General features: G+C 48.2%; 1 protein-coding gene across 1 annotated transcript; it reads right to left on the reverse strand.

Annotated features, from left to right (window-relative positions):
• Positions 1-487: 487 nt before the first annotated feature.
• On the reverse strand, positions 488-23,550 carry EXTL1 (exostosin like glycosyltransferase 1). Its single transcript, XM_020983171.2, is given in 12 exon segments — positions 488-825; positions 2,095-2,266; positions 3,989-4,149; positions 5,051-5,137; positions 6,890-6,985; positions 9,492-9,598; positions 10,955-11,087; positions 11,767-11,886; positions 13,205-13,312; positions 14,470-14,563; positions 21,453-21,567; positions 21,570-23,550. Coding segments are annotated over 12 exon segments (2,061 nt in total). The 5' UTR covers positions 22,276-23,550; the 3' UTR covers positions 488-663.
• Between the last annotated feature and the right edge of the window lie 2,227 nt (positions 23,551-25,777).

The raw sequence follows: 25,777 nt of genomic DNA on the forward strand, positions 1-25,777 counted from the left end.
TGGGCTGTCCCCCTCTCTGACTGCCCAACTAAACAAGGGAACCCAGGACAGATTAAGAAGCCCAGACACAGGTAGCCTGCTGCTGCCCTCTGGTGGGGAAGGATTGTAGGGAGGGTGTTCGATTGAGGACTTCAAGACCTAGTGAATGGCTATGGGTCTCTGAACCAGATATCAGCCTCTGTGAGCCCAATATCAGCCCCTTCCCTCTTCCTCCCAAGGCTAGTGCAGGAGACCCTGGGAGTTATCTACTGACCACCTCAAACCAGGGTTAGATGTCTCTGGGGCTATGAGCTCTGCTGGGATGGAGTAAGCAATAATGAACCATCCTTTCAGATCATTGAATATTAGGACTGGAAGGAAGTCCTTATAGGTCATAGGGTCATATTTCAGAGCTAGGAGGGACCTTAGAAGCCATCTAGTCCAACACTGTTATTTTACAGACCGAGACCCAGAGAGGTTAAGTGATTTGCTCAGGTCACACATGCAGTAAGGAGATGAACCCAGATTCTTAAACTATAATGCCTCATCCATACCATGTTCCCCACTGGTCCTCTGGAGCCATGTAGAAAGTGCCCAGTGCACCCCACCTGGTCTGAACCTTTTTTCCCCACACTGGGCTTTTGGCAAGTTTGAGAAGCTGTGCCTGCGGCGATGCCCCAGCTCCTAAAGTCTCTCCAAGTGCCGATACTTCTTCCGTAGGACAGACACCTGGTCCTTGAAGAGTACAGGGTCCAGGCGGAGCTGTGAATGCACCAGAGGCATGCGGCCAAACCATGAGGCAAATCTGTTGACGCAGTTCTTCAACTGCTGTTCAGCTCTAGGATGCTGGAATGAGTAGGGAAAGAGAAGGGTTAAGACACAATGGTGGGCTCCCCATCTCCCATACTTTCCCCTCAACCAACCCTTCAACAGAAGAGATTTCTATTGAAAAAGAGAACTTCTGGGCATAGAAAAAGGTAGAACAGGGGATGGGGGTGGAAGTGTCTTCTTGGGGGGACTTTAAACAGAATCACAGAATTTCATAGTTGGAAGGGACCTCACTGGCCACCTAGCCAACCATCATCCCCAAAATGAAGCCCTACCTATAACACTCATGAGAAGTAGTCTTTGCCTGAAGACCTTTCATGAGGAGAACCCCACCCCCCTCCATAGGCAGCCCATTCCCCTTATGGGTAGCTCTCATCATTAGAAAGTTTAAATCTGCCTCTGTGACTTCCCCCCATTGCATTGTTCCTGGTCCTTCCTGGTATGCTTGGGAACTGAACATAATACTCTAGGAATGGCCAACCAATGTGGAATGCAGCTGGACTGTCCACTCTTTGGTCTTCTCTTAATGAAGCCGAACAACATGTGGAGCCAGATGACCTGGGGTCAAATTGCTTAGGTGGCCTTGGGCCTCAGTTTCCTCATCTGTATAATGAGGGGGCTTTCACTATATGACCTATAAGATCTGAATCTATGATCTCAAGATCTTGCCTCTGATTCACATGGAGCCTGTGACTCACTAAAACCCAAAGGTCTTATCTAACTATGCTTCCCCACGTCTTGTACTTGTGAAATTGATTTTTTTGAGCCTCAATAAGCCTCTACATTTACTGCTATTACATTTCCTCTAACTAGATTGAAGCCAATACTCTAGCGGCTGAAGTCTAGCCTGCCTCGTGTCATCTAGTGCATTAACTATCTCTCCCAGCTCTGTCACCTGCAAATTTAATAAACACACCATATCTGCTGTTATCAAAGTCATTGATTAAAATGTTATCAGAACAGAAGGCTGATTCACACATATTTCAGTGCCGGAAAGCAGGAGGATGGATGAGATAATCTTCCCAAGTCCAGATAATTCTGGCGAAGAAAACCTCCCACCTGCCCCTCCCATGCAGCCTGTTTTAGTGAATGGGTACGTCTCCTGTTTTTCCAAACCTTCCCAAAGAGAAGGCCACAATTGCCCTCTCTTACTTGGGTCTCCTGACTTTTATATAATCTATAATCTAATCTCTAATTCCCTTTTTTAGGTTTCCCCAGCTCTCCCCCTTCCACAGTATTCTCTCCTACCTCAGGGTCTTCAACAGGGTCCTCCCCCCTATTTCCCACCTGTGGAGAGGGTACCTCCTGGAGCTGCTTCCGCTGTGGTACTTTGATGGGCGGGAGCTTGGTGACTTCAGCCACAAGGAAATTCATCAAGATATCTTCACAGGCTGAGAGCTCATCCACAAGGTCCCTTAGTGGGGCAGGCAGGGAGTGGGTGAAGAGGTTATGGTAATACCTGGGCAGTAGAAGACACCAAAGTCATCATGTCAGAACCATGAGGACTCTTAGAACACAATGTCAGAACTAAAAGGAACCTTAGACTATAGAATGTCAGAGCTGAGAGGGGCCTTAAAATATGGAAGATCAGAGCTGGGAGAGGCATTAGAATACAGAATGTCAGAGCTAGAAGAGGCCTTAGAATGTGGCATGTCAGAGCTGGGAAGGCCCTTAGAACACAGCATGGCAGAGCTGTAGGGGACCTTAGAGACCATCAATCCAATCTCCTAATTTTCCAAAGTGGGCTGTGAGCCTGGAAAGTGGATTGGGAAGGTCCGAGCCATTGGCCCCATTCCCTAAGCATCTTTCCCAGTGCTTCACCTCTAGTCTCCAGAAGATGTCGCCTCTGAGCTCCAATCAATCAGGGCAATCTGTGCAAGCACATAGCTAGGCTTTGGCTGGGACAGTGTTTGGAAACATTCCAGCTAGCCTGCTTCATTAGGTAAGCTAATGGGATGTGACTCTTAGGGTGTGCCTCACTTCATGCAGACCTGGTATGTAAAACTCCAGATTTATACCAAAGGTGAACTGGGGGCAATTCTTCACTCTATGATTCACCACAAAACTCTCTTAATGCATTTGAAACAGGATTTAATTTGCACGCAGAGCTTTCTGAACACTCCCTACTGCATAAAATAAATGTGGCCTATGGGTAGGGGCTGGAGCTCCTTGAAATTTCTTTCTGTGACGGAAAAGCAGCGCCATCGAGCTCTTCTGGGCCTGACTTCCAGCCTCTCAGAGCTGCCCCTCCCCGTCAGGCACTTAGCCTGAGCTGGGGCAACACTGGCCGTGCCCTCTGCACAGTCCTGCTCCTCCTTCCCATCGAACCCCATTCCCTGGTGAAAAACCCAATGGTCCAAAAAAACAAAACCTTCCTGGCTGAGTGTCTCCATAGCAACTGAGGCAACAGACAGCGTGCTCCCTCCCCCAGCCTCTGAGTCCTCTGAAAAGCAGATCAAAAGAATAAGAGCTGAAAGGGACCTTAGAGGTCATTGAGTGAGTCCAAGCCTCTCATTTTACAGATGAGGAAACTGAGGCCCAGGATAGTGAATTGATTTGTCCAAAGTCACAATTTAGTGTCAGTGACAGGATTTGAATCCAAGTACTTCCACTCCAGAGTGAAAGCCAACACTCTTTATATCTTATCATAAGAAAAAAGGAATGCTCTCTCGCTCTCTCTCTCTGTCTTTCCCTCCCTCCATCTCTCTCTGTCTCTCCTCTGTCTTTCCTCATTCTCTCTCCCCCCTCGCATCTCTGTCTCTCTCTGTCTCTGTCTCTCTCCCCCGTTCCTCTGTCTCTCTGTCTCTTTCCCTCCTTCCTTCTGTCTCTTCTCTCTTTCCTCTCTCTTCCTCTCCCTGCCCCCCAAGGGGCTTTCATCTCCTTTAGTCAGGCACTTAGGTCAGAGGATCTGGATTCAAATACTAGCTCTGCCACCCGTCCAAACCTCTAGGACCTTGGACAAGTCCCTTAACCTCACTAGCCTCAGCTTACTCATCTTTATAGAATGAGAAGATTGAACTAGGTAACCTCTCCCTTTCCAGCTCGGCCATTCTGTTTTCTAGTATCTGATGCTCTAAGGTCCTTTCTAGCTCCAAATGCAATGACACTGGGATTCCCTCTTTAATGACCTGGAGCATTCTGGTGGGAGGCTCCACAGACCTTTTATCTTGTGGGACAGTACCTGTGATAGAAGGCGGCAGCTGTGAGGACCACTGAGAACTCATTGGGCCTCTGGTCTGTATAGTCCCAGGAGCCGTTGGTTTCATCCCAGAAGTGGCTCCGGGTCTGGAAACCCACAATCCGTTCTGGGAAGCTCAGCCACACTACAAAGGCAAAGTCCACCTGTGGGAGGAATTGCAGTGATAAGCAAGGACTTCCCCAGTGGATGCTCCCTGAGATGCCAAGGCAGGCAGGCAGCAAGGAACGCATCAGCTCCAGGTTAGATTCCTGAAAAAGCTTTCAGAACCATTAACACCAAGTCAAGTTAACAAATATTTATTAAAGCACATACTAAGTGCCAGGCACTATGCTAAACTCTGGTTGTACAAAGAAAGGCCAAAAACTTCCCTTCTCTCAAGTCTAATGGAGGAGACAGCACACAAGCAATTATGTGCAATCTAGAACCAGAATGTTTTACCAAGAGACAGCATCCAAAATCTACTTTTTCTGGAAATTTTTAAATGAATAAGCTGGTTATTTATCAGGAACAGTATTGGAGGCAGGGGGATGGAGTGCATGGTTTCTTCAAGTCCTTTAGAACCACAGGCCATTTGTGAGACCTTGAAGGGACCTTAAAATACAGCATGTCAGAGCCTGGAGGGTCCTTAGAACACAGGATGTCAGAGCTGGGAGGGCCCTTAGGACACAGGATGTCAGAGCTGGGAGGGCCCTTAGAACATAGGATGTGAGAGCTGGGAGGGCCCTTAGGACACAAGATGTCAGAGCTGGGAGGGCCCTTAGAACATGGGATGTGAGAACAGGGAGGGGCCTTAGAACATAGAATGTCATTCAATCCTCTCTCATACAAATGAGAAGCTGAGCACCAGAGAAGTAAAGGGACTTGCCTACAGTCACTCAGTGCCTCTGTGGCTGAGCTAGGACTAGACCTTAGGCCTCCAGATTCCCAGTCCAGTATTCTTCTCCAGTGACACTGCCTCCCCTCTCTAGGATTCTCTCAGTCCTCCAGTGTCACTGAGCATGATGGGGATGCTAAGCATGACCTGGAGTCTCCCCTAGACCTCACCTCACTGGTTGAAAGGCTGCTGCGGGCATCCAGGCTGAGGATGGCATCAGTGCTGATGGTGCTGTAAGGGAAGAACCGGTCACTCTTCTGTAGCAGGAAGAAAACAAGAGTCACTCTCCTGGGAGGCAAGGCAGGGGCAGGAGGCCCCCTCAGTAAAACCCCTCCCTTTCTGCCCCAGCCCCATTCTGATCACTTTTCTTCCCTCTGCTCTGATTCCTGCCTGTTGGAATCCTCTTGGACAATTTCTGAAAGATATTCTATAGGATCACTGATCAAAAGATTATAGATTTAGAGCTGGAAGGAACCTCAGGGGCCATCAGCTCCAATCCCTTCATTTTACAGATAGAGAAACTGAGGCCTGGGGAAGTTAAATGATTTGTCCGAGATAAGGTAGGAAGTCAGCATCAGAGGCAGCATTTGAACCCGTATCTTCTGACTCCTAACCCAATGTTCTTTCTACAATACCACGATGCCTCGTAGAGCTAGGCCAACTCCTCTGTATTACACATAGATGAGAATATTGAGGCCCAGAGAAGTTAAGAGACTTGCCTGAGGTCACACAGCTAATATCAGAGCTGGGCCTGGAACACAGGTATCCCCACTCCTAGACCAGTGCTCTTCCCACTAGGCCATGCTGTCCACATTCCCCCAAGATGGGTCTCTTTCCCATCTGTCTTCACAGAATTCATAAAATCTCTTATTCCCATCACCTTGGACTTCATTAATCCTACCACTCTAGATTTCTTCAGGCCCAAGGGCGTGCTCAGTTTAGATCCCAGAGAACACTTGATGTGTTTCTCTTAATTTATCAACATTCCACAGATGGATTACTCTCCTACCAACCTGGTGGCTGCTCTCCCTGCCTCATGCCTCTTCCCGCTTGTCCATCCTCCACTCAGCTGTCAAAAGGATCTTTCTAAATCAGAGGTCTGACCACACCAGCCCTCCCACTTGGTAAACTTGAGTGTATACTCAACATAAACGTTACTTCCAGGATCAATACAAAGTCCTTGGTGCGGCTTTTAAAACCCTGTCCAACCTGGCTCCTTCCTGCCTTTCCACTCTTCTTACACCTTCCTCCCTTCCATGGACTACATGACCCATTGACACTGGGCTCCTGGCGGCTCTTGGTGGCTCCTGGCTTCTCCACCTCCCGACCCTGGGTCTTTTCACTTCGCTATTTCCCATGTCTGAAACCCTCTCCCTCCTTATCTTGGCCTCCTGGGTTCCTTCAAGTTTCAACTCAAATGCCACCTTCTACAGGAAGCTTTTCCTAGTGCCCCTCAATATTGGTGCCTCCCCCTTGAGGTTGCCCCCCATTTATGCTACTTATGCATTGTTTGTATGTTGTAGTCCCCCACTTGGACTGTGAGCTGCAATCTATTTATTTCCCTTAGGGCCTCGTTACATCCAGGCCCACTAACCCCCTGGTGCTTAAGAGATGCTGACTGAATCAATATGCTTTGTAACAGCTGGGCAGCTAGGTGGCACAGTGTATAAAGCACTGGGCTTGGAATTAGGAAGATTCATCCTCATGAGTTCAAATCCAGCCTTAGACACTTATTAGCTGTGTGACTCTGAGCGAGTCACTTAATCTTTGTTTGCCTCAGTTTCCTAGTGTAAAAAGCACCTATCTCAGAGAGTTGTTGTGAGAATCAAATGGGATGATATCTGTAAAGCTCTTACCATAGTTAGTACTTGGCACACAGTAAATGCTATCTAAATGCATTTCCCATTTCCTTGGCACTTAATAGGTGTTGAACAAATAAATGAACCGTCTGGTTGAGGGCAGGAGTTGAAAGGAGGGTCCCCCTTCTTTAACTTCCATCCTCCCTTTACCTTCTTCTTCCCTTCAATGACTATCAGGGGCACTGTAGTCTGGGGCCACTTCCCCTGGGCTGGAGGAGGACTCTCATTGCTCCAGAGGACCAGAATCTATGAGAGAAGGGAGGGATGGTGAGGGGGAGAAAAGGACTCAGCGTGGGCAGAGGGAGTTCAGAGCCTCTCAGGGATAGGGAAGGCAGATGGGAAGGGGCTGTTGTTATTGTTATTATTATTCTTGAATGAGGGAACTTGCTGTTTATTGATTCATAACAGCAGCTCTTTGCCCACCAGCCACGTCTGCAACTAACTAGAAATGGACTTGAAATTTGATGACATGACATCTGGAAGCAACCGATACTAAAAAACAACTACTCTCATTTCTACCAGTTCCCCCATCTCTGTCTTTAAACTCTTTTCTCCCCGTTGCCATTAACAATTGGATTTTTGCATCATCACTTTCTTCCAAAGTTACAGAGACACAGATGTCAGAGCTGGGAGGGACCTTGGAATGCAGAAAGTCAGTGCCAGAAGGAACCCCAGAACATGAAATGTTAGAGTTGAGAGGGCCTAGATCATAAAATACTGGCTCTAAAACAGATCTAGAACATGGAGTGTTGGAGCTGAGAAGGACCTCAATGATAACATTATGGGTCTAGGACAGATCTAGACCATGGAATGCTGGCACCGAGAAGGCCCTAGATAATAAAACACCATTGCTAGGATGGATCTAGAACATGGAATGTTGGAGTTGAGAGGGACTTTACAACAAAGAACACCAACTTTCAGGGCTAGCAGGGACCATCTAATCCAAATAAATTCCCTGCCTCTTCTCCCTCAATAAGAAGCAGGAGTTCTTCTTCCCCCTTTTACAGATGGGAAAAACTGGCCCAGAAGGAAGGGTGGAAGAAAGGAGACAACATGCTCCACTGACTCAGAGTTGAAATTGGGAATATAACTGGGATATCCTGAATCCTAACACCACAAAGTAGCCACACTGCTTTCACTTATTAAAATCCTACTGGAGGGGCAGCTGCGTGGTACAGTAGATAGAGCACTGCCCTGGAGTCAACAGGACCTGAGTTCATATCCGACCTCAAACGCTTACTAGCTGTGTGACCCTGGGCAAGTATATCCTCAGTTACCTCCAAAAACAAACAAACAAATAAATCCTACTTGGCTTTCAAGGCCCAGCTCAAATATGTCTTCTAGGAAGACATATCTCTGGATCCTTTCCCACCAGTCACATGTGATCCCTTCTTCTTCTGAATGCCCTGATTATACCTAGCACTCACTAACACTAATCCTTGAGCTATCTCAGAGCCCCTCTTCTACTCCATCTCCTGAGCCTATTCCCTGCTTCCCCAGTTAGTAGGTCCCACACCTCTTCAACCCCATTGGCTTTAAAGCACATATAGCCAATCACAGTACAGTGATTCCATGGGAAGGGAGTGCAATCTTTTCAGGGCTTACTATCTGCTCTGTCACTACATTCTCCAGACCCCTATCTGATCAACTGATGCATCCTAAGGAGCCCTCTCTCCTAATTAAAATATAAGCCTCTAGAGGAGGAAGATTGACTTTTTTTTCTATTTGTTTCTCCAGTGATTAGCATATAGTAAGTACTTAATAAGTGTTTTTATATTCATTCATCCTAGTGTTTTACAAACACATATTCTTTCTAATAGGTTGTGAGCTCTAGGAAATCAGGGACCGTACCTGATACATCCCTGACGCTGTACACAGTATGTATGTGCTGAATCTTAAATCCATGTTCCTCTCACGCCCCTGCACACAGCATGAGCTCTGTAGGGACTATCAAATTATTGTTTGGGGGGGGGTGTCTCTGTCTTTACCTTGTCACCATCAGGTTTCCTACACAAGTCATTCCAGTCCCAATCTGCCCTCTCACTCTCAAGACTCCTGGGTGGGGAAACTCCTTCCAAGATTGCCAAGCTAATTTCTGCATTAGGTGAAGAACTTGGTGACGAGTTTTTGGTTTGTTTGGTTTTTTTTTTAAGATCTAGGGCTCTTAGTGAACTTCATGCTCAATGACTGAATAAAAATATTAATGAGATATTAAGATAGGGAGATAATATCACAAGTGAGGGAGATAATGACCCTGTTGTATTTTGTAAGATTAAGTTCGGACACATTTTGGGAGGAACATTGACAAATTGGAACACGTAGGGAGGAAGAGGTAGATGAGAGTTCTTTTAAAAAAGAGTCACTTCCTGACACTTAGAGCCACTTCAAGGTGGGATGTGCTGCCCCAGTAGGGAGCTCCTTGTCACTGACAGTCTCTGAGTAGCAGCTGAAGACCAATTGTCAGGAATAACAAAGAAGGAATTCCGGCTTGGGTACAGGCAAAGACAAGATGCCCTCCAAGTCCATTCCAAGTCTGACATTCTGTAAACTATGACGTGTATCACTCAAAGGCAGGGGCTAGATGGAGCTTTACAGCCTCACTGTGCTCCCCCACCCAGAAGGAATGAGGACTCCCTTAGGGATTATCTCTCAACTCTCACTGGGGTTCTCTAATCTGAGGGAATCCCACCCTCCACTGCTTCCTTCCAACCTCCCTCTCCCCTCCACAGGCCTGGCTGGGGAAGAGGCAGACCTGGGCACAATGCTGGGAGCCAGCCACCTCCTGGATCAGCTTCATTGGGGGCTGGTCCAGGGACCCCACCCAGATCAGGGCACTGAATCTGCCAGAGGGACGGGAGCCTGTAGAGTAGAATGGAGATGGAGACACACCGTTAGGCAGCTCTGGTGTAGGGGAGGTGAGGGCAGTACTGGTAGGGAGTGGATGGGGTCCCAGAGGGGAGGAGGCATCTCCATGATGATCAGCTGAGGAGCGATCTCTCTGATCAGCTGTGAAGGTCTCAGAAGGACACTAGGAGGCAGCTCCCAAAAGGGAACATGGGGAAGTTTACTGCCAAAGAGATTATCTAGTGGATTTGTTTCGGGGGGGTTCTCAGTACCAATGCGGAGAGGGAGAAGGGAACAGCGCGTTCAGAGCTAGGAAAAAGTCAAATCCAACCCTATAATATATCACACACACACCAAAAAAGCACTGGACCCAACATAAGGAGAGACCTAGGTCTGAATGCTGCTTCAGAAATTTACTGGCCGTGTGACCCTGAACTAATTGCTTCCCTTCTCTGATCTCAGCTTCTTTATTGGCAAAATGAGGATAATTCCTGCTGTAACTACTTATGGGGTCGTGTGTGTGTGTGTGTGTGTGTGTGTGTGTGTGTGTGTGTGTGTGCGTGTGCGTGTATGATTTGACGCCAGATGGCTGCCTCTAACAGGAAGGGTCTCTCTGGGACCCTGGCTCTCTCCATGGAGATCATCATAAAAATAATGATCATACAGGGTCTGTCTTGGTGAGGCAGCATTTTTGCAATCTTGGAGTCCTATAGAATAATAATAAATAGTCCACATTTACATAGCACTCTAGGGTTTTTGCAAAGCAATTTATATATATCATGTTATTTGAGCCTCTTAACAACCCTGTGAGGTAAGAGCTGTTTGTTATCCTTATTTAACAGAGGAGAAAACTGAGAGTTAAGGAGGGAAGTGATTTGCTCAGGGTCACAGGGCTAGTAAGTGTCTGAGGCAGGATCCAAACGAAGGTCTTCCTGACTCCAAGTATATTCATCTCAATAGACATTATCATCATCAATATTATTATTATTATTTCTATCTCTATAAGGGTGGCCCCTGAGGGTGGGGGGAGCCATAGGCTCATCGATTTAGAACTGGAAGGGACTTCAGAAGCCATCTATTCCAACTCCCCATATGTTACAGATGAGGAAACTGAGGCCCAGAAAGGTGACTTGCCCAAGGTCCCATATGGAGTAATTGGCATGGCTGGGATTTTAATCTAGGTACTCTGACTCAAAAGCCTATATACTTCCCCCTTTCGCACCATAGTTTTGGTGTTTGTGAAGACCTTTGGGTCAGGGGAACCTGGGCATGATCTTTATGGAGGAGGCCTCTATGGAAGGTGAGGATCTCTGTGGAGTCTGATTGGGGCAGGGAGGGTTGACAGGGGTCTAGTGCCCAGGGGCAACATACCATGTCGTTGATAGTAGAAGGGGAAGTCTGCCAAATGTGTGGAGAAGGTGGGCAGTGCCAGGAGCCCCCCAGGAGGGGCATTCCACAGCAGCCAGGGCCTGGAGGCTGCTCGAAAGATCCGGTCTCTGACGATCTGCAGGGGAAGTCATAAGGACTCTCATTTCTTTAGAACCATTAAGCTTACAAAGTGCCCTTCTCTAGACCACCCTGTGAGAGGCAGGCAGTATGAAGAATAGATCCTCCTTTTAAACATGAGGTATTCAAGCTTCAGAAAGGGTAAGTAATTTCCCCAAGGTTATACAGCTAGCAATTGTCAGAGTCTAGCTGAGAAAGGGTTTTCGTTTCTGGCTCTGCTGCTGACTACTCAAGGGGTTTTCAGTTGCATTTTTGTTTTTAACTAGATCTGTGATTTTATCAGGCCAGTGAGGTAACTTGGGGCACCAATGCAGATGAACCCGAGGCAGGCTGGATAGCCTCAAGGCACCAGGAAGCTAGGAGACTTGTCCAGGGTCACCCTGGCATGTGATAACAGATAGAGATATCAGGAGACATATCAGAGGAAAAAAACTGACCTAAGAGAACAGGTCTTTCACATGGTCTGGCAATGTTTAGATGACAACTTCTTACAATAAGCTAAAGAGGAACATTTTCAGAGACTCCCTTTGGTGCCCTGTAGCACCCTGTGCAGCCTAAGAAGGGGGTGAGACCTGTGCTCCCCCCAGCCACCGTCAGGCTAAAAGAGGGAGGGCTACAGAACAGGAACCTCCCCGCCCCCCAACCTGTCCCAACCCCCTTCAGGGGCTTGGCCTCACCTCCAGCGTGGTATAGACAATCTTCTCCACTGAAGAAAAGTAGGCATCCCACAAGAACTGGGTCTGCTGGCGGAGGGCGAGAACACGGGCAGGGGGCAGCCCTTGGAGGGCTGACTTGAGCTGAGGGGGAACACAGAGAAACTCAAGGAAGGCCAGGCTGAGAACTGGGACCTAGGCTCAGCTCCATCACTGACACATTGTCACAGATCACTGCTCTCTGGCCCAAAGAACTCAGCAGCGGAGGGACCGAGGGGCAACAATGCATCTGGGGACTAGCTTTCCATTGCCTAGATACTCTAAGACTGGAGACCCAGGCTGGCTTCTCTTCCCCTCCCAACCTTCTCTGGCCCATCCCCAGACCCTTCCTAACCCCCTATACACTGTGTCAACAATAAAATCTGACCTCACATTAGCTCTATTAGCATCCCTCAGCTGACTTATATTAACCTTACTGCCCACTCAGGCCCCTAGATCTTTTTCAAACTTCTATCTAATTATACCTCTCCTGTCTAGTGTTTACGAATTGCATTTTGTAAACCCTCCTGTGAGACTTCATGTTTGTCCTAGCTAGGTGGTACAGCGATTAGAAGTGGAATCAGGAGGTCCTGAGTTCAAATGCAACTTCAGTCACTGGGCAAGTCACTTAGATTCTGTCAGCCATCTGTAAAGTGAGGATAGTGATAGCACCTACCTCCCGGCGTTGTTGTGAGGATAAAATGAGGTGATATTTATAAAGCTCTTTGGAAATCTTAAAGTATTATATAAATGCTAGCTATTATCCTAATAAAATGTAATCCTATCTGACCCCATACTTTAGCCTGTCAGGATCTCTTTACATCCTGCCTCTGTCATCTAATGCATGAGCCTTCCCTCTAATTTTGAATTAGAGGCAGAACCAGGACCAGAACCCAAGTGTCCTGATTGCAGGCCAGGATTCCTTTTGGCTTCTTCCATACCCTCAAGATCCGAGATGTTGAACACAGGCAATACTCACTCCTAAGCAGCCTGGACCATATTAAAATGTAACTGAGAAATGTTGAATAAATAGTTAATAAAATAATTAATGAAATAATATTTAATGAAACAAATATTTAATAAAATTTTTAGTGAAATAAATATTTAATAAAAATACAATAGAACATAGATAATGCTAATGTGTGCTTTTCTAAGTCAACCTGCAGCAGGCAGGGGTCCTTATGTATGTTTTAGTTGCCCCCATTTCTTTGAGTTTGACACCACTGGGCTAACTGTCTCTGTCCTTCTGTGTCCAAGTGTTCAGTCTCAGGAGTGTTCTGGGGAAAGAAGGGAGAGCAATATCTGATGCCCTTGGAAGATAGTTATGAGGGGGGGTGGGTCATCAGACTCTAAATCAGGTTGCTTGGGTCTCCCATAGGTCTCTGGGGAAGCCAGCGGATCCCAGCCCCCATCTCCCCTTTACCTGATGCAGATGCCTCTCATCAATGACAATGGCTGAGGTGCCCCAGTCAATGACCTCAGAGAAGGGGGGCTCCCAGCCCCTGCTCAATAGCACAGGGATACATCCTGCCTGGAAAGGAAAGCAGCAGAGGGGGATGTTATCAGGGGAAGCTCCAGACTCTTGGACCAGACTCTCCTTACATCAATGTGGATGGTGTCAGAGAGGAGAGAGGGGGAGGACAGCTCATGAAGAGAGTGCAGCCAGGGCATTATTGATCATAGGGCAAGAGTAAGAGGGAAGGGGCTTTAAAATATGTGCCAAGATTCCTCCAGAGAGTCCTGTAGCTCCAGTGAAGGGCTTTATAATGCCCCAAGACATGAGGGAGGGTGGTTGGTGCCCACAGGAGCCCAGTCCTTTCCAAGATTCAGGATTTTTCAGGTCCAGCCTCGGTCTATAGCCTGATACTCAAAGCATAGGTTAGAAGGCTCCTTAGAAGGCATTCTAGAGGCAAGATTAACACACACAGTATGATCAAGGGGGAAGAGCATAGTCTGACATCAGGAGATTTGGATTCTGGTCCTACTCAGCTACTAACAAGCTATGTGACATTGTGTAAGTCACCAAACTTCTCTGGGCTCTCAGTTTCCTCATCTGTAAAATGGATTGGTCTGTATCATTTCTAAGACCCCTCATGGCTTTAAATCCTAGGATCACCAACAAGGCATGACCTTGGAGTGCTTGGATATCTCCAGTGAAAGGGAACTCACTACCCCTCCAACAGCAACCTTAATTGTCAGCAATTTTTTTCTATTGATTGAAGTGAGAGCTGCTGGTCAAAATCTTCCACCCCCACCAACTGTTCTCTGGCTCCTAGTTCTGCCGTCTGGGGCAGCAGTATAATTCTCATCCCTCTTCCCCCTCAGCTGCTTGAAGGCAGCTAAGCCTTCTCTTTGGCTAACCCTTCCAAGCTCCCTCATCCAATTCTCACATGATAGGTTTGCCAACCCTCTCTTCTGAAGGACCTTCTGTTTAGCCATATCCTTCCTAAAATCTGGCCCCCAGAACCCAGTGCTTCAGATGCAGTCTGGCCGGAGCAGAGGCTCTCTCAGACTGGACTCGGCTTTTATCAGCCCAACCCAAGAACTCCATAGTTCTGGGGAGATACCAGGTCCCACTGTTGATTCCTATTGAGCACGTGATACATTAAGACCTCCAATTCTGGAAGTGGCTGGGGGTAGGGATTGGGAGATAAGAGGCTAAGCTGCGGAAAGGGAACTTTGTGGTACCTTCAGGGCCTGGAGGAGGTGGAAGGAGCCCAGGCGGCAGTTCGGGGGAATAAAACAGAAGGTAGAGTTGTACAGGCGTTTCTGATCCTCAGACCTAAGGGACAGATACTGAGTGTTTCTAAGGTGGCCTTTCTCCTCCTTCTCCCCCCTTCTCCCCAGCCCCTCCCTCACCCCTCCCAAAAAAAACACAGGCCCCAGGAGAGCCACACACACAGAGGACCTTCTGTGTCCCCTGAAGCAACAGGCAATGCTCAGGAAAGAGCTTGTGAGCTTGACATCTGAACTCTACTCCCCACCCCCAACGACCACCATACAGGGAAACTCTCACACCAGCCACTCAGACTCAAAGACTGAGTGTGCGAGTGTGTGTGTGCACGCGCACACGCATTGTACACACGCACTCAGGCATACACTGCCACAAACATGCACAGACATACCACAATGTACAAAGACAAACACAACCACACACTGACTTACACACAACCACTTTTCCCATACACACACACATAAGTATATACATATACATATATATATGTATATATACACACAGCCCCTTCACCTGAGTAATCAGTCCTAATCCCCAAGTCCAGCCCACGTCTCTCCCACTCCTCAGTGGCCCAAACCTATGAAAGGCCTTTCTGTATGGAGGCTGAGGATATACTCCCACCCTGCCCCCCAACCCTTGCCTATCCCTAACTTCTCCCAACCCCCCTGGCTCAGCAACCACACAGGAAGCCTGTGTTGCCTACACAGGCCCACTCTGTTCCCTGGGCTACATGTGCCGCAAGGGTGTGTGTGTGTGTGTGTGTGTGTGTGTGTGTGTGTGTGTGTGTGTGTGTGGCATGTGTCTGCTGAGGGGGCAGGCAACCCCAACCCAGTGCCTGCCCTTCCCTGAGCTCAGCATCTCTAACCTAGAAGGTCCAAGATGAGCATTTGGGAGTTACGAAGGAATCCAGGGAAGTCCCAGAAACTCCAGACCCCCTCAGCCATGGGGGACTTCCAAGTTCAGGAAGACTAATAGAAGGAGTGGAGTGAATCACCCAGCCTGCCTTGGGTTCAGCTGTCCCCAAAGGCCAGGGGCTAGCTGGTCTGGGCTTTGACAACTAGATTCATCTGAGTGAGTCTTAGGGACAAGCTCTCTCCTATCTCACCATGCACACAGCTGAATCTGGAAATCAACCAGGAGTGTCAGGCTTCTACCCTCACCACACACACAGCTCCCTTAATTTTCCAATAACTATAGAAAGCGACCATTTCTACAGTGCTTTAAGGCTCAGAGAGTCATATCAGTGCACCATGAAGTAGGTATTTCAAGGACTATTATCCCCATTTCATAAATGAGGAAACCGGGGCTCAAAAGAAGTAGGGACTAGTCCAAAGTTAAAGGGACTAGTCCCAAGTTACACAGCTGCAAATGTCAGATCATAGAATTTGGAGTTGGAAGGAACCTTAGAGATCATTTTATCCTAATCCTTTCATTTTACAGAGGAGGAAACTCAGGTCCAGAGGTCAATTTGCCCAAGGCTACCTAGTTAGCAAATAGTTGAGTCAGGATCTGAACTCAGATCTTCTGGCTCTAAAATCAGTGTTCTTACCTTATAGCAGGAAGAGAAAGGTAAGGTATAGAACCCTCACATCAAAGAGAACAGGGTGTGTGAGAGGCAGAAAAAGTGGGTCACCCAGCCTCTGGTCCCATGGCTACCAACAGTTCCAGACCAACCACCAGTGAGCAGGGATCTGGGGGGGGCCTCAGGGAAAGAGTCTGGTCTGCCAGCCCCACCCTCTTGAGAAAAACCTGTTTTGGCAGCCTTGATTCTGTCCCTTTGGAGGCTGGGAAACAGGTCCAGGGGCTTGCTCCCAGCTCCTCCCAAGAGCTCCCTGACCCACCAAGCCTAGTGCTGAGTGGAAAGTGAGGCTGGGCTGAGAGGTGGAGAAGAGGAAGGAGGAGAGAGCTGTGCATTGGCTTTCTCTGCCTAACTTATTTACCCAGGCAGTTCCTGGAGCCCGGAAGAGTCTGGCTGGGCTCGAACAGCCTCCCTGGGTTGCCTGTTGAATTCTGACCTGTGGCCTCTGGCTTGAGGGAAACTGAGGCACAGACCACCCCTGTCATCACAGGCCCAGTCCCACAGCAAGGCCAATCCAAAGCAAAACTAAATTAGGAAGCTTCTCTTGAATCTTGGAGGAAATAAAAGGGTCCTGACCTGGGACTTCTTAGTAGAGTTTGAGAGAATTGCCTGGGGCATTGTCTTCCTGATTCCAAGGCTGGCATTCTATCTACTCTACTATGCTATCACTCCTGAGATAAAGCTATAACCCTCCCAGCTCTGCCATGCTGTGTCCTAAGGGCCCTCCCAACTCTGACATCCTCTGTCCTAAGGGCCCTCCCAACTCTGACATCCTCTGTCCTAAGGGCCCTCCCAGCTCTGACATCCTCTGTCCTAAGGGCCCTCCCAGCTCTGACATCCTCTGTCCTAAGGGCCCTCCCAGCTCTGACATCCTCTGTCCTAAGGGCCCTCCCAGCTCTGACATCCTCTGTCCTAAGGGCCCTCCCAGCTCTGACATCCTCTGTCCTAAGGGCCCTCCCAGCTCTGACATTCTCTGTCCTAAGGGCCCTCCCAGTTCTGACATCCTCTGTTCTAAGGCCCTCCCAGCTCTGACATCCTCTGTTCTAAGGCCCTCCCAGCTCTGACATCCTGTATCCTAAGGCCTACGACTTTACACAGAAGGGAACACACCAATCTAAGTTCTCCACTGAGACTCCAATAACAGTGCAGCTATGTTTGTGGACAGAACTATAATAGGTTAGTAAACAGAGCTGAAGCTGTTTGGGGATGTCCTAACCAGCAGGCATGACAAGTACATTCTGTACCAGGACCCTCCCCCATCAGAGACAGAGTCATACTGGGCAGGTACATACCTCAGGACAATAACCCTGACTGGGCAGACTTCCTGGAGGAGGTGGGATTTCAGGAACCATGAACTCCCATCTTCTCTATCTATAGGGTATCAGGGCCCTTTAACTGAATCTGATCCTAAATAGCCACAGAGCCCTGTGGGCACTTGGCCCCATGATGAATTCCTGGGAGAGAGATGGGGAGCCCAGAATAGCTAGGCTCCATTACTTTAACAGAGGGAGGGGTAGGGAGGACAGGGGAGGGAGGGAAGAGGGAGGTACTTGAGGTTTGCCAGGTTCAAGTTTGGCCTAGTCTTAGGGGAAAGCCACCATCCCCAGAGACCTTGAGTGACCCAGTGAGGCATGGATTTAACCCTTCCCTTACCAGACAGCCTTTAGGAAGCTCTGAGAACAGACTGTTCAGCCACCCTCCTGCCCCAGGGGTGCTTGATCGTCTCTACTCTCCCAAGGAAAGTGCAGACTTCTCTTTTCTGCAAAAATTCTCAGCCTTCTGTGGCCCCCTTTCAGGTTTCTATTACAATGCCTCTCAAGGAAGGAGTTCTTCCAAGGGGGTCTTAACTATTTTTGTGTTTCATAGATCCCATCAGCAGTCTGGTGAAGCTTATGGATCCCTTCTTAGAATGATGCTTTTAATGTTTAAAATGAAGTTCAAGGAGCAGCTAGGTGGTACAGTGAATAGAATACTGGCCCTGGAGTCAGGAGGGCCCGAGTTCAAATGCAACCTCAGACACTTACTAGCCGTGTGACCCCAAGCCAGTACATAAATAAATAAAATGTATAGGATTACAATGCATATCAATTATTTTGAAAGTTATCAAAAACATTTTTAAAGTTCACACATCCTAAGTTAAGAACCTTTGAATTCGAATCCGACATTTTCATTTTACAGGAGGAAAGAGTTCCAAGGAAGTTGCAGAGCTAGTATCAAAAGTAGAATCTGGGGGCAGCTAGGTGTTGAAGTGAATAGAACACCAGCCCTGCAATCAGGACCTGAGTTCAAATCCAGCCTCAGACACTTGGCACTAGCTTCGTGACCCTGGGCAAGTCACTTAATCCCAACTGCCTTACCAACAACAGCAACAACAAAAAACTTAAAAAAAAAAAAAGTAGAATCTGAACCCAGGTCTTCCTGACTTTAAATAGAGTATTTTATCTACTACTTGAGGCCTCATTTCATTCCTTTCTTGTCTTCTCTAATACCAAACCGTTTCATTTTCCTCCTACTTCTCTGACTACCCCTTCTTGGCCTCCTTCACTGATCTTCCACCTCCTCCGGTAGTAACATCATAAATGTGGATGTTTCCTAGGGATCTGTCCTTGGCCTCTCTGTCTTTCAATCTCATACCACCTCAGAGCTGGACGGCACCCCAGGAGTCAGCTGGCTCAACCTATACTCCAGCAGGAGTTCCTGTTTACAACATACCCAACAAAATGCTTGTCAGCCTCTCCTTGGAGCTCTCCAGTGATGGGGACCCTTACTGCCTTCTGGAAGCTGCCCATTCCACTCAGTTCTAATTGTTAGAAGTTTTCTTCTACACATTAAGATAAAATCTGCCTTTCTATAACTTCCATCCATTGCTTCTAGTTCTGAGACAGAATAAATCCAGTCCCTTGTCTAACATATGATAGCTTTTTCTAGCAGAGTTTTTGTTATTTTAATTGAGCTCCACCTCAATTAAGGCTGACTTCCAGCCCTGACCTCTCTCACTCAGCCATAAAAATACAAGTTATTACCATTGCTATTACTCCAGACCCACAAGTTCAACTGCCTACTGGGCAGCTCCTCCTGCATGTCCCTTGGGCACATTAAATTCAGTATGTTCTAAACTGGACTAAATTCTCTTTCCTCCCCCAAATAACTTCTTCCTCCTAGCTTCACTACCCTTGCAATGGCCCCACCACTCTCCCAGGCTCCAACTCTGTCATCTTTAACTGCTTCTCCTACCTCTTCAGCCCTTACCTAAATATAGCCATCATGTCCTGAGTCTTTTCTTATCCGAACTAAACATCCCCAGTTCCTTAAGTTGATCCTCAAATGACCTGGACTCATGGCCTTTGACCATTAAGGTTTCCCTCCTTTGGACATTCTCTAGATTATCAACATCCTCCTTAAACTGTGTCCAGAACTGAACATAGTACTCTAGATATTGTCCAATGAGTGCAGAGGACAGAGGGACCACTGATGACTAGTACAGAGCTCGCACTCCTCTAAAATCCCCAGATCTATTTCATTTTTCATTTATTTTTCATGTTTTACACTTTTCTGCATCCCCCAGAGGCTGGCAAAGAGCCCAGCACATAACATGTACTTGGTCACGCCAACAGCTCACATTTTTATAGCCATCTGCAGTTTACAAAACATTTTTCTCACAATCCTGTAGGGTAATACAAGTATCATCCCCATTTACAGATGAGGCAATGGAGGCAAAGTGACTTGCCCAGGGTCACACAACTAGGAAGTGTCAGAGCAGGGATTCAAGTCCAGATCTCCTGATTCCAAATACTTTGCTCTTCCCATGACATCATGTAACTCTTGTTGACCAGTTGTTTCTGACTGGTTGCCAAGTGATTCTGAGGCTCATGGAATCAAAGAACTTTAGGAGTTGGGAGTGGTCATCTAGTCTAACCTATACCTGAAAAGAGAGTACTGTCTATAATAAGTGATCATCTAGTCACTGCTTGGAGACGTCCAATGGGAAGGAAAGGTTACTTACTAATTTCCAAGGCAACTCATTCCTTCAAGCTGAGGGTATCTTCCAGTTGGCATATAGACACCAAATGAAACTGATCCAGAAGGATCCCTTCTGGAAAGCTATTCAGGTCCTCTGACAGCTGAGACAGGAATGGGCTGGGTTGGGAGGACTTCTCCCCCCCTCCCCATTCTTATCTACCCCAAGGGTTAAGGTTAGACTAAGGATCAGTCCTAATGGAGAATTTGGTACAATGGAAAGAACACTAGACTTGGGATGAAAAAATTCCAGAGGTCTGGGTTCAGGTTCTCGCTCTGCCATTTACTATCCAGGCCTCAGTTTTCTCATATGTAAAATGAGAGAGGAGCTTAACTAGATTAAGATTCTTTCCAGTTGAAAGGATGAATACTTCCTTCCTTAACATGCTTGGGGATGCCTTCACCTCTAAGCATGTTACTTTCCCTTTTCACACTTCAGTTTCCTCTGGTGGAGGAAGGGAAGATGATCCTTGTGGTCATTTCATAAACCCTTGCCTTGTGGTCATTCTTTTATCTCTTGGGGGAGAAGGTGGTCTGCCTGGAGTCTCTCATTCCTCAGCAGGAGGAAGTGAGGGCAGGATCAGACTATTACAGCCTTTGATGCCTAGAAGAGCTCAAGCCTCCAAGCATCTTAATTTGATTTTCCAGAGGCCACCCCACACATTCCCTTGCCTCTTTACATATGTGAATCATGGGGAATTGAGGTATTGGGGGCGGGGAAGGGAGAGTAATAGTCTAAGGTTGGAATAAAGTAATCATTTCTCTTGTTTTTAAAGTCCAGGGGTAAAAACTGTAAGCTTTCTAAGTTCTCTATGAGAGAACTATTCATCTTTGTATTTCCCCTAGTCCTTAGCCCAGTAGTTCGTAAACAGTGGTGGCTTACTAAATATTTGTAAAATTGAATTGACAGGCTACAATCTGTCCTCTTGGCCACACCTTTTGAGGCCTCACTGCCTGGACCAAAATTTTCCCTAAACTCGACAAATCATAGGATCATAGAACTGAGACTGGGAAAAAGACTTTGGAGATCCCCTAATTCAATTATTTTACAGTTGGGGAAAGTGAAGTCCAGAAAGGGAAAATGATTGGCCAAAAGTCACACAGCTGAAAGGTTACCAGTTTAGGATTCCAACTCTGGTCCCCTTACAAGTCCAGGGTTTGTTTTTTGTTTTTTTTCCACTACTCCCCAATATCCTTCAGCACTCTTTCCATTAGCTTCTCTCCTAAGATCCTGTTCCCCTAGTCCTATTTTCCTGCCTCCCTCTAATCTCCCTTTCCCCTCTGTGACTCCTCACAGTATTCAAGAAGTATACGGGAGGGGTAAGGGGAAGCAGGACTTACTGCTCAGTGGTGTGGTCCTGTTTACATGGCCTGTCCCTGCGTCCTTTGCTGGTTTCACCATGGCGATCACTTGGGATCAAGATAGCATTCTGGTCCCATTGGTTGGAAGAGCCAGAACCCACATGTCTAAGGCCAACAGGTCTTCTCCAGGAGTGGGAATAAGATGGACCAGTTGGCTTTGACTCCCACCCCTCTGTGGGTAGCTCTGGGGGAAGAAGGGGAGGGAGACATCAAAGCCAAGCCTGAAGGTCTCTGGTGTGGGGTTGGCTCTGGCCATCATGGCCTGCCCAGGGTCAAAGCCCAGATCCAGCCAAGAGCCTGGGTGAAGATGGAAAATGAGATGATTCTGCCCTCCATTCCACAGCGGGAGCAGCTGGGGGCCCAGTGCATCCCCTGGGAGGACAAAGAGGCAGGCTTCCTCAGGGTTGACCGTGTGGTATCGGGAGCCCTCAATGGAAGCCAGGACTTTATGGTGAACTTCGGAGATGGGCTGGGTCGGCCCAATAGGGTACACAAACACCTTGAAGCCTTGGCTCTGGCACCTGGAGGTGTCAAAGCATGTCTCCATAAGGCAGCCAAGCTTCTGGCTCCGCCACTCGTGGGTGCTACAGGAGGGTGGGCAGGGGTCTTTGCTCAGCTCCTCAGGCCCCACAAAACTGGGTAGAAGCTCCTGATCCAGCCATCGGGGCCAGCTGGTCAAAGTCTTGGGTCTCAGGCCAGGGGGGATGGCAAGCTGTTGAAGCCGAGGAGCCCCTAAGAGGACAAGGAGGAGCCAGAAGGCTGACAGTATCGGCCAAAGATATTTCCTTCTCCTGGACTGCATATGTCCATTAGGTTACCTGGGATCAGGTGGGAAGTATGCAAGAGGGAGGGATGCTGTGCGGTAACGGGGTTTTACAGAGGTGGAACGGCAAGAAGAGCAATGTCCATTCAGCTTCCCTTCTCTACCTAAAGGGGCCTGCTCCAATCCAGTCCTCCATTCTTATCTCCCTACTCCCTATGGCACAAAACTCTACAGCCTTGCTCTTGGGGCCTGAGCCAAATGCCTTTTGTCTCCTCTATCTCCCAGGTCCCAGGGCTCCTGCCCAATCTGATGCAACTCAACTTTTAGCACGAACCAGGTCAGTTGGGGGAGACTGGGACGGGCAGAGAGCAAGGCCAACAAGTTAAGTCTACAGGTCATGCCAATGAGTACACCCAGGGCAATGGGCACAGCTCTCCACTCGAAGAATCCAAATAATTGAGGGACCTCATTGATTTAATCCAGCCCCATTATTGTGAAGAGGAGGGAAAAGGGCTTACAAATATTCAGTGACTTGCCCAAGGTCAAGTAGTAAGTTACTGGCTAAGCTAGGACTTTAACCATTTGATTTCCTCTCAGTTTTCTTTCACTTAGGGAGGAGGTTTCCTTCTGAGTCTTGGAGAACTGGGAGTCTCCAGCACAGGGTACACAACCCCCTGCTAGGGCAGGCTCTACCCAGGACTCTCAGATCCAGGGCTCTTAGTAGGGTGAAGAGCAGAGGTTCTCCCATGGGAGTAGTATCAGATTTTCTTCTTGCAGTCCAGGCAGCCCCTATCACCTTTGTGACCACTAGTCCTACCCCAGACGGAGCAATGCTCACGCTTCCCTGTGACTCCAGGAATGCCCACCTTAGGGGTGGATCTCCGGGCAACCTCCCAGCCACATAGAAACTATCAGGCCAGCTCCTGGGGAGGGAGGGAGTGTCAGTGAGCCCCTCCGCCCTACTGCCGGCACCCCTGCCCTCTAACCCGGGCCCGGTCCCCTCTTTTCCTCCCTGTCTTCAGGGAACACCCCCTTTCTCGCTGGCGTACTGCCTCCCGCCGCCTGAGTTCGCCTCCGCCTCTTCGGTTCTCTCCCGGCAGGTTCTGTCACCACCTCCTCTGCCCCGCCGCAGGCTGCCGGAATCTCTGGCTCCGCGTTCCCAGATGCTCGCTCTAGAACCCCACTGGAGCCGCTGCTGCTGCCTGCCCGCGTCCAGCCCGCCCGCAAGTCCCCGGCTTCAGCTGCTGCTCCAAGGTCCCCCAGTAGTCTCGCCTGGCTCCCAGCCCCTCTGACCGCCGACCAGCTGTGCTTCCGTCTAAAACTCACCCCCTCTCTGAGCGCCCACCCAGCTCCTCCTGCGCTGCCGTGATTGGCTCTACATCCAGAGAGGCGGAGCCTTCGAGTAACCCCTTCCCAACCAGCCCTCTGACCCCCCAGGGAGAGCGCTGTCCACACCCGGCTGTCCTCAGACAGCCTTGAGCTGGCTTTCGTATTTGCCCAGATCGTTCCTATGCCTGCCTCCTTCCACGTAGGATCAAAGAGCTGAGAGCTGGAAGGCACTTCAGAGATGACATAAGGTATTCATTTGGCGAAAGAGGAAACTGAGGCTCATCGGGGTTAACATTTCTTGGCCAAGGCCACACAAGCCGTCTTCCTCAGCACTTCAAGGATTGTAATGCACTCCATCACCTCTGCCCTTTGGAACCCCTAGTGTCTTTTAAATACCGAGCAGTGACGCAGAGCCAACACAATTCCTTTCCTGATTCCCCCCAGCTGCTAGTGCCCTTCTCCTCTAAATCACTTTATGTCATTTATCTATCTATCTATCTATCCGTTCGTTCGTTCGTTTGTTTGTTTATTTATTTGTATACACCTATGGACAGATAACGTTTGTCCAAAACGGAAATCACCTTTCCCCTAAACCTTCCTCCCACCCACCTTCCCTATTACAATAGAGCCCAATACCATCCTCCGAGTCCCTCAGGCTCAAAACCTAGGGGTCATTACTCTCATTCCCGACCCCCACCCCCATATCCAATCGATTGCCCTGGCCTGTCGATTTCATCTTTGCAACGCCTCTCCAATACCTCCCTTTCTCTCCTCCGACACTACCACCACTCTAGCGGAGGTCTTCATCTCCTCAAGCCTGGATTATTGAAATAAACTGCTGATAGGTTTGCCTGCCTCGAATTCCCTCCACTCCAATTCAGCCTCCATTCAGGTACTCCAGTGATTTTCTGAAAGCCCAAGTTCGATCCTGTTACCTCATTACACTCCCCCCCACACCCGACACACACAAGCAACGCGCCCCCGGCCCCGCGCTGATATAACCCTCCTCCCATCCCCCGGCCCCAGTACATTGACACATTCAGTAAATTTCAGTGGCTCCCTATTGCCTCCAGGAGCAAAACCAAAACGCTCTATTTGGCATTCAAAGACCTTCATAACCTAGTTACCTCCTACCTTTCCACTCTTCTTACACCTTAATCCCCACCGTGTAATCTTCTTTCCAGTGATTTTGCCTCCTGGCTGTTCCAAGAATAAGACACTCCATGCATCTAGGCGCCAAGCATTTTCTCTGGCCGTTGACCCATGCCTGGAACGCTATCACTCTTCCCCTCGGACCACTGACTTCCCTGGTTTCCTTCAAGTTGCAACTAAACTCCCACCCATAGGGAGCCTTCCCCAACCCCTCTTAATTCTAGTGCCTTCCCTCTGTTAATTATTTCCTGTTTTCCAGCATATAACTTGTTTGTATATATTTGTTTGCATGTTATCTCTCCCCTTGGACTATGAGCTCCTTGAGAATAAAGATTATCTTTTGCCTCTTTTCGACTCCCCAGCACTTAGCACAGTGCCTAGCACATAGTAGGCACTTAATAAATGTTTATTGATTGATATCTATACTTTACCTCTTCTGTCCTTGAGGGCAGGGACTTTTCATTGTTGTCTTTGTAAACCCACTGCCTGAAATGTCTTTAATAAATACAGATCGATTGGTTGCACTGTTCTCCAAATAAAATGCTCTTCCCACTTCCCACAGCTCAGCTCAGCTAAGGGGAGTGTATCCTTATCATTCAGGTTACTGGGGAACAAGAAAGCAGCATGGTATGGTGTGAGGGTCCTGGTCTGGGAGTCAGGAAACCTTGTGTCCAGTCTTTGCTCAGAGTACTATCAACTTGCTGTGTGTCTACTCTGTGTCTCCTTCTTCAAACTTCAGGCAACCCCTGGGTTTGAGGAGGGAGACAGAGCCCTTGCTCTCAGGGATCCCTAGTCCAGAAGTTCTTAGCTTTTGTGTGTGTGTATGTGTGTGTGTCATGGACCTTGGCAGTCTTATGAATCCAATAGACTCCTCAGGATCATAGTTTTAAATTCATAAAATCAAACATATAGGATTACAAAGGAAATTAGTTATATGGAAATTCAGTAAACACAATTTAAAAAAAGAAGAAGACCCAACAACTTCACAAGGTTCCTGATACCGAGACACAGTTCCTGTCCTCAGGGAGCCCAAGGTATTACTGAGGGATAAGGGACACAC

Source organism: Phascolarctos cinereus, unplaced genomic scaffold (assembly GCF_003287225.1).
Source record: "Phascolarctos cinereus isolate Bilbo 61053 unplaced genomic scaffold, phaCin_HiC Scaffold_726;HRSCAF=1367, whole genome shotgun sequence".
In the NCBI taxonomy this organism is placed as follows: domain Eukaryota; kingdom Metazoa; phylum Chordata; class Mammalia; order Diprotodontia; family Phascolarctidae; genus Phascolarctos; species Phascolarctos cinereus.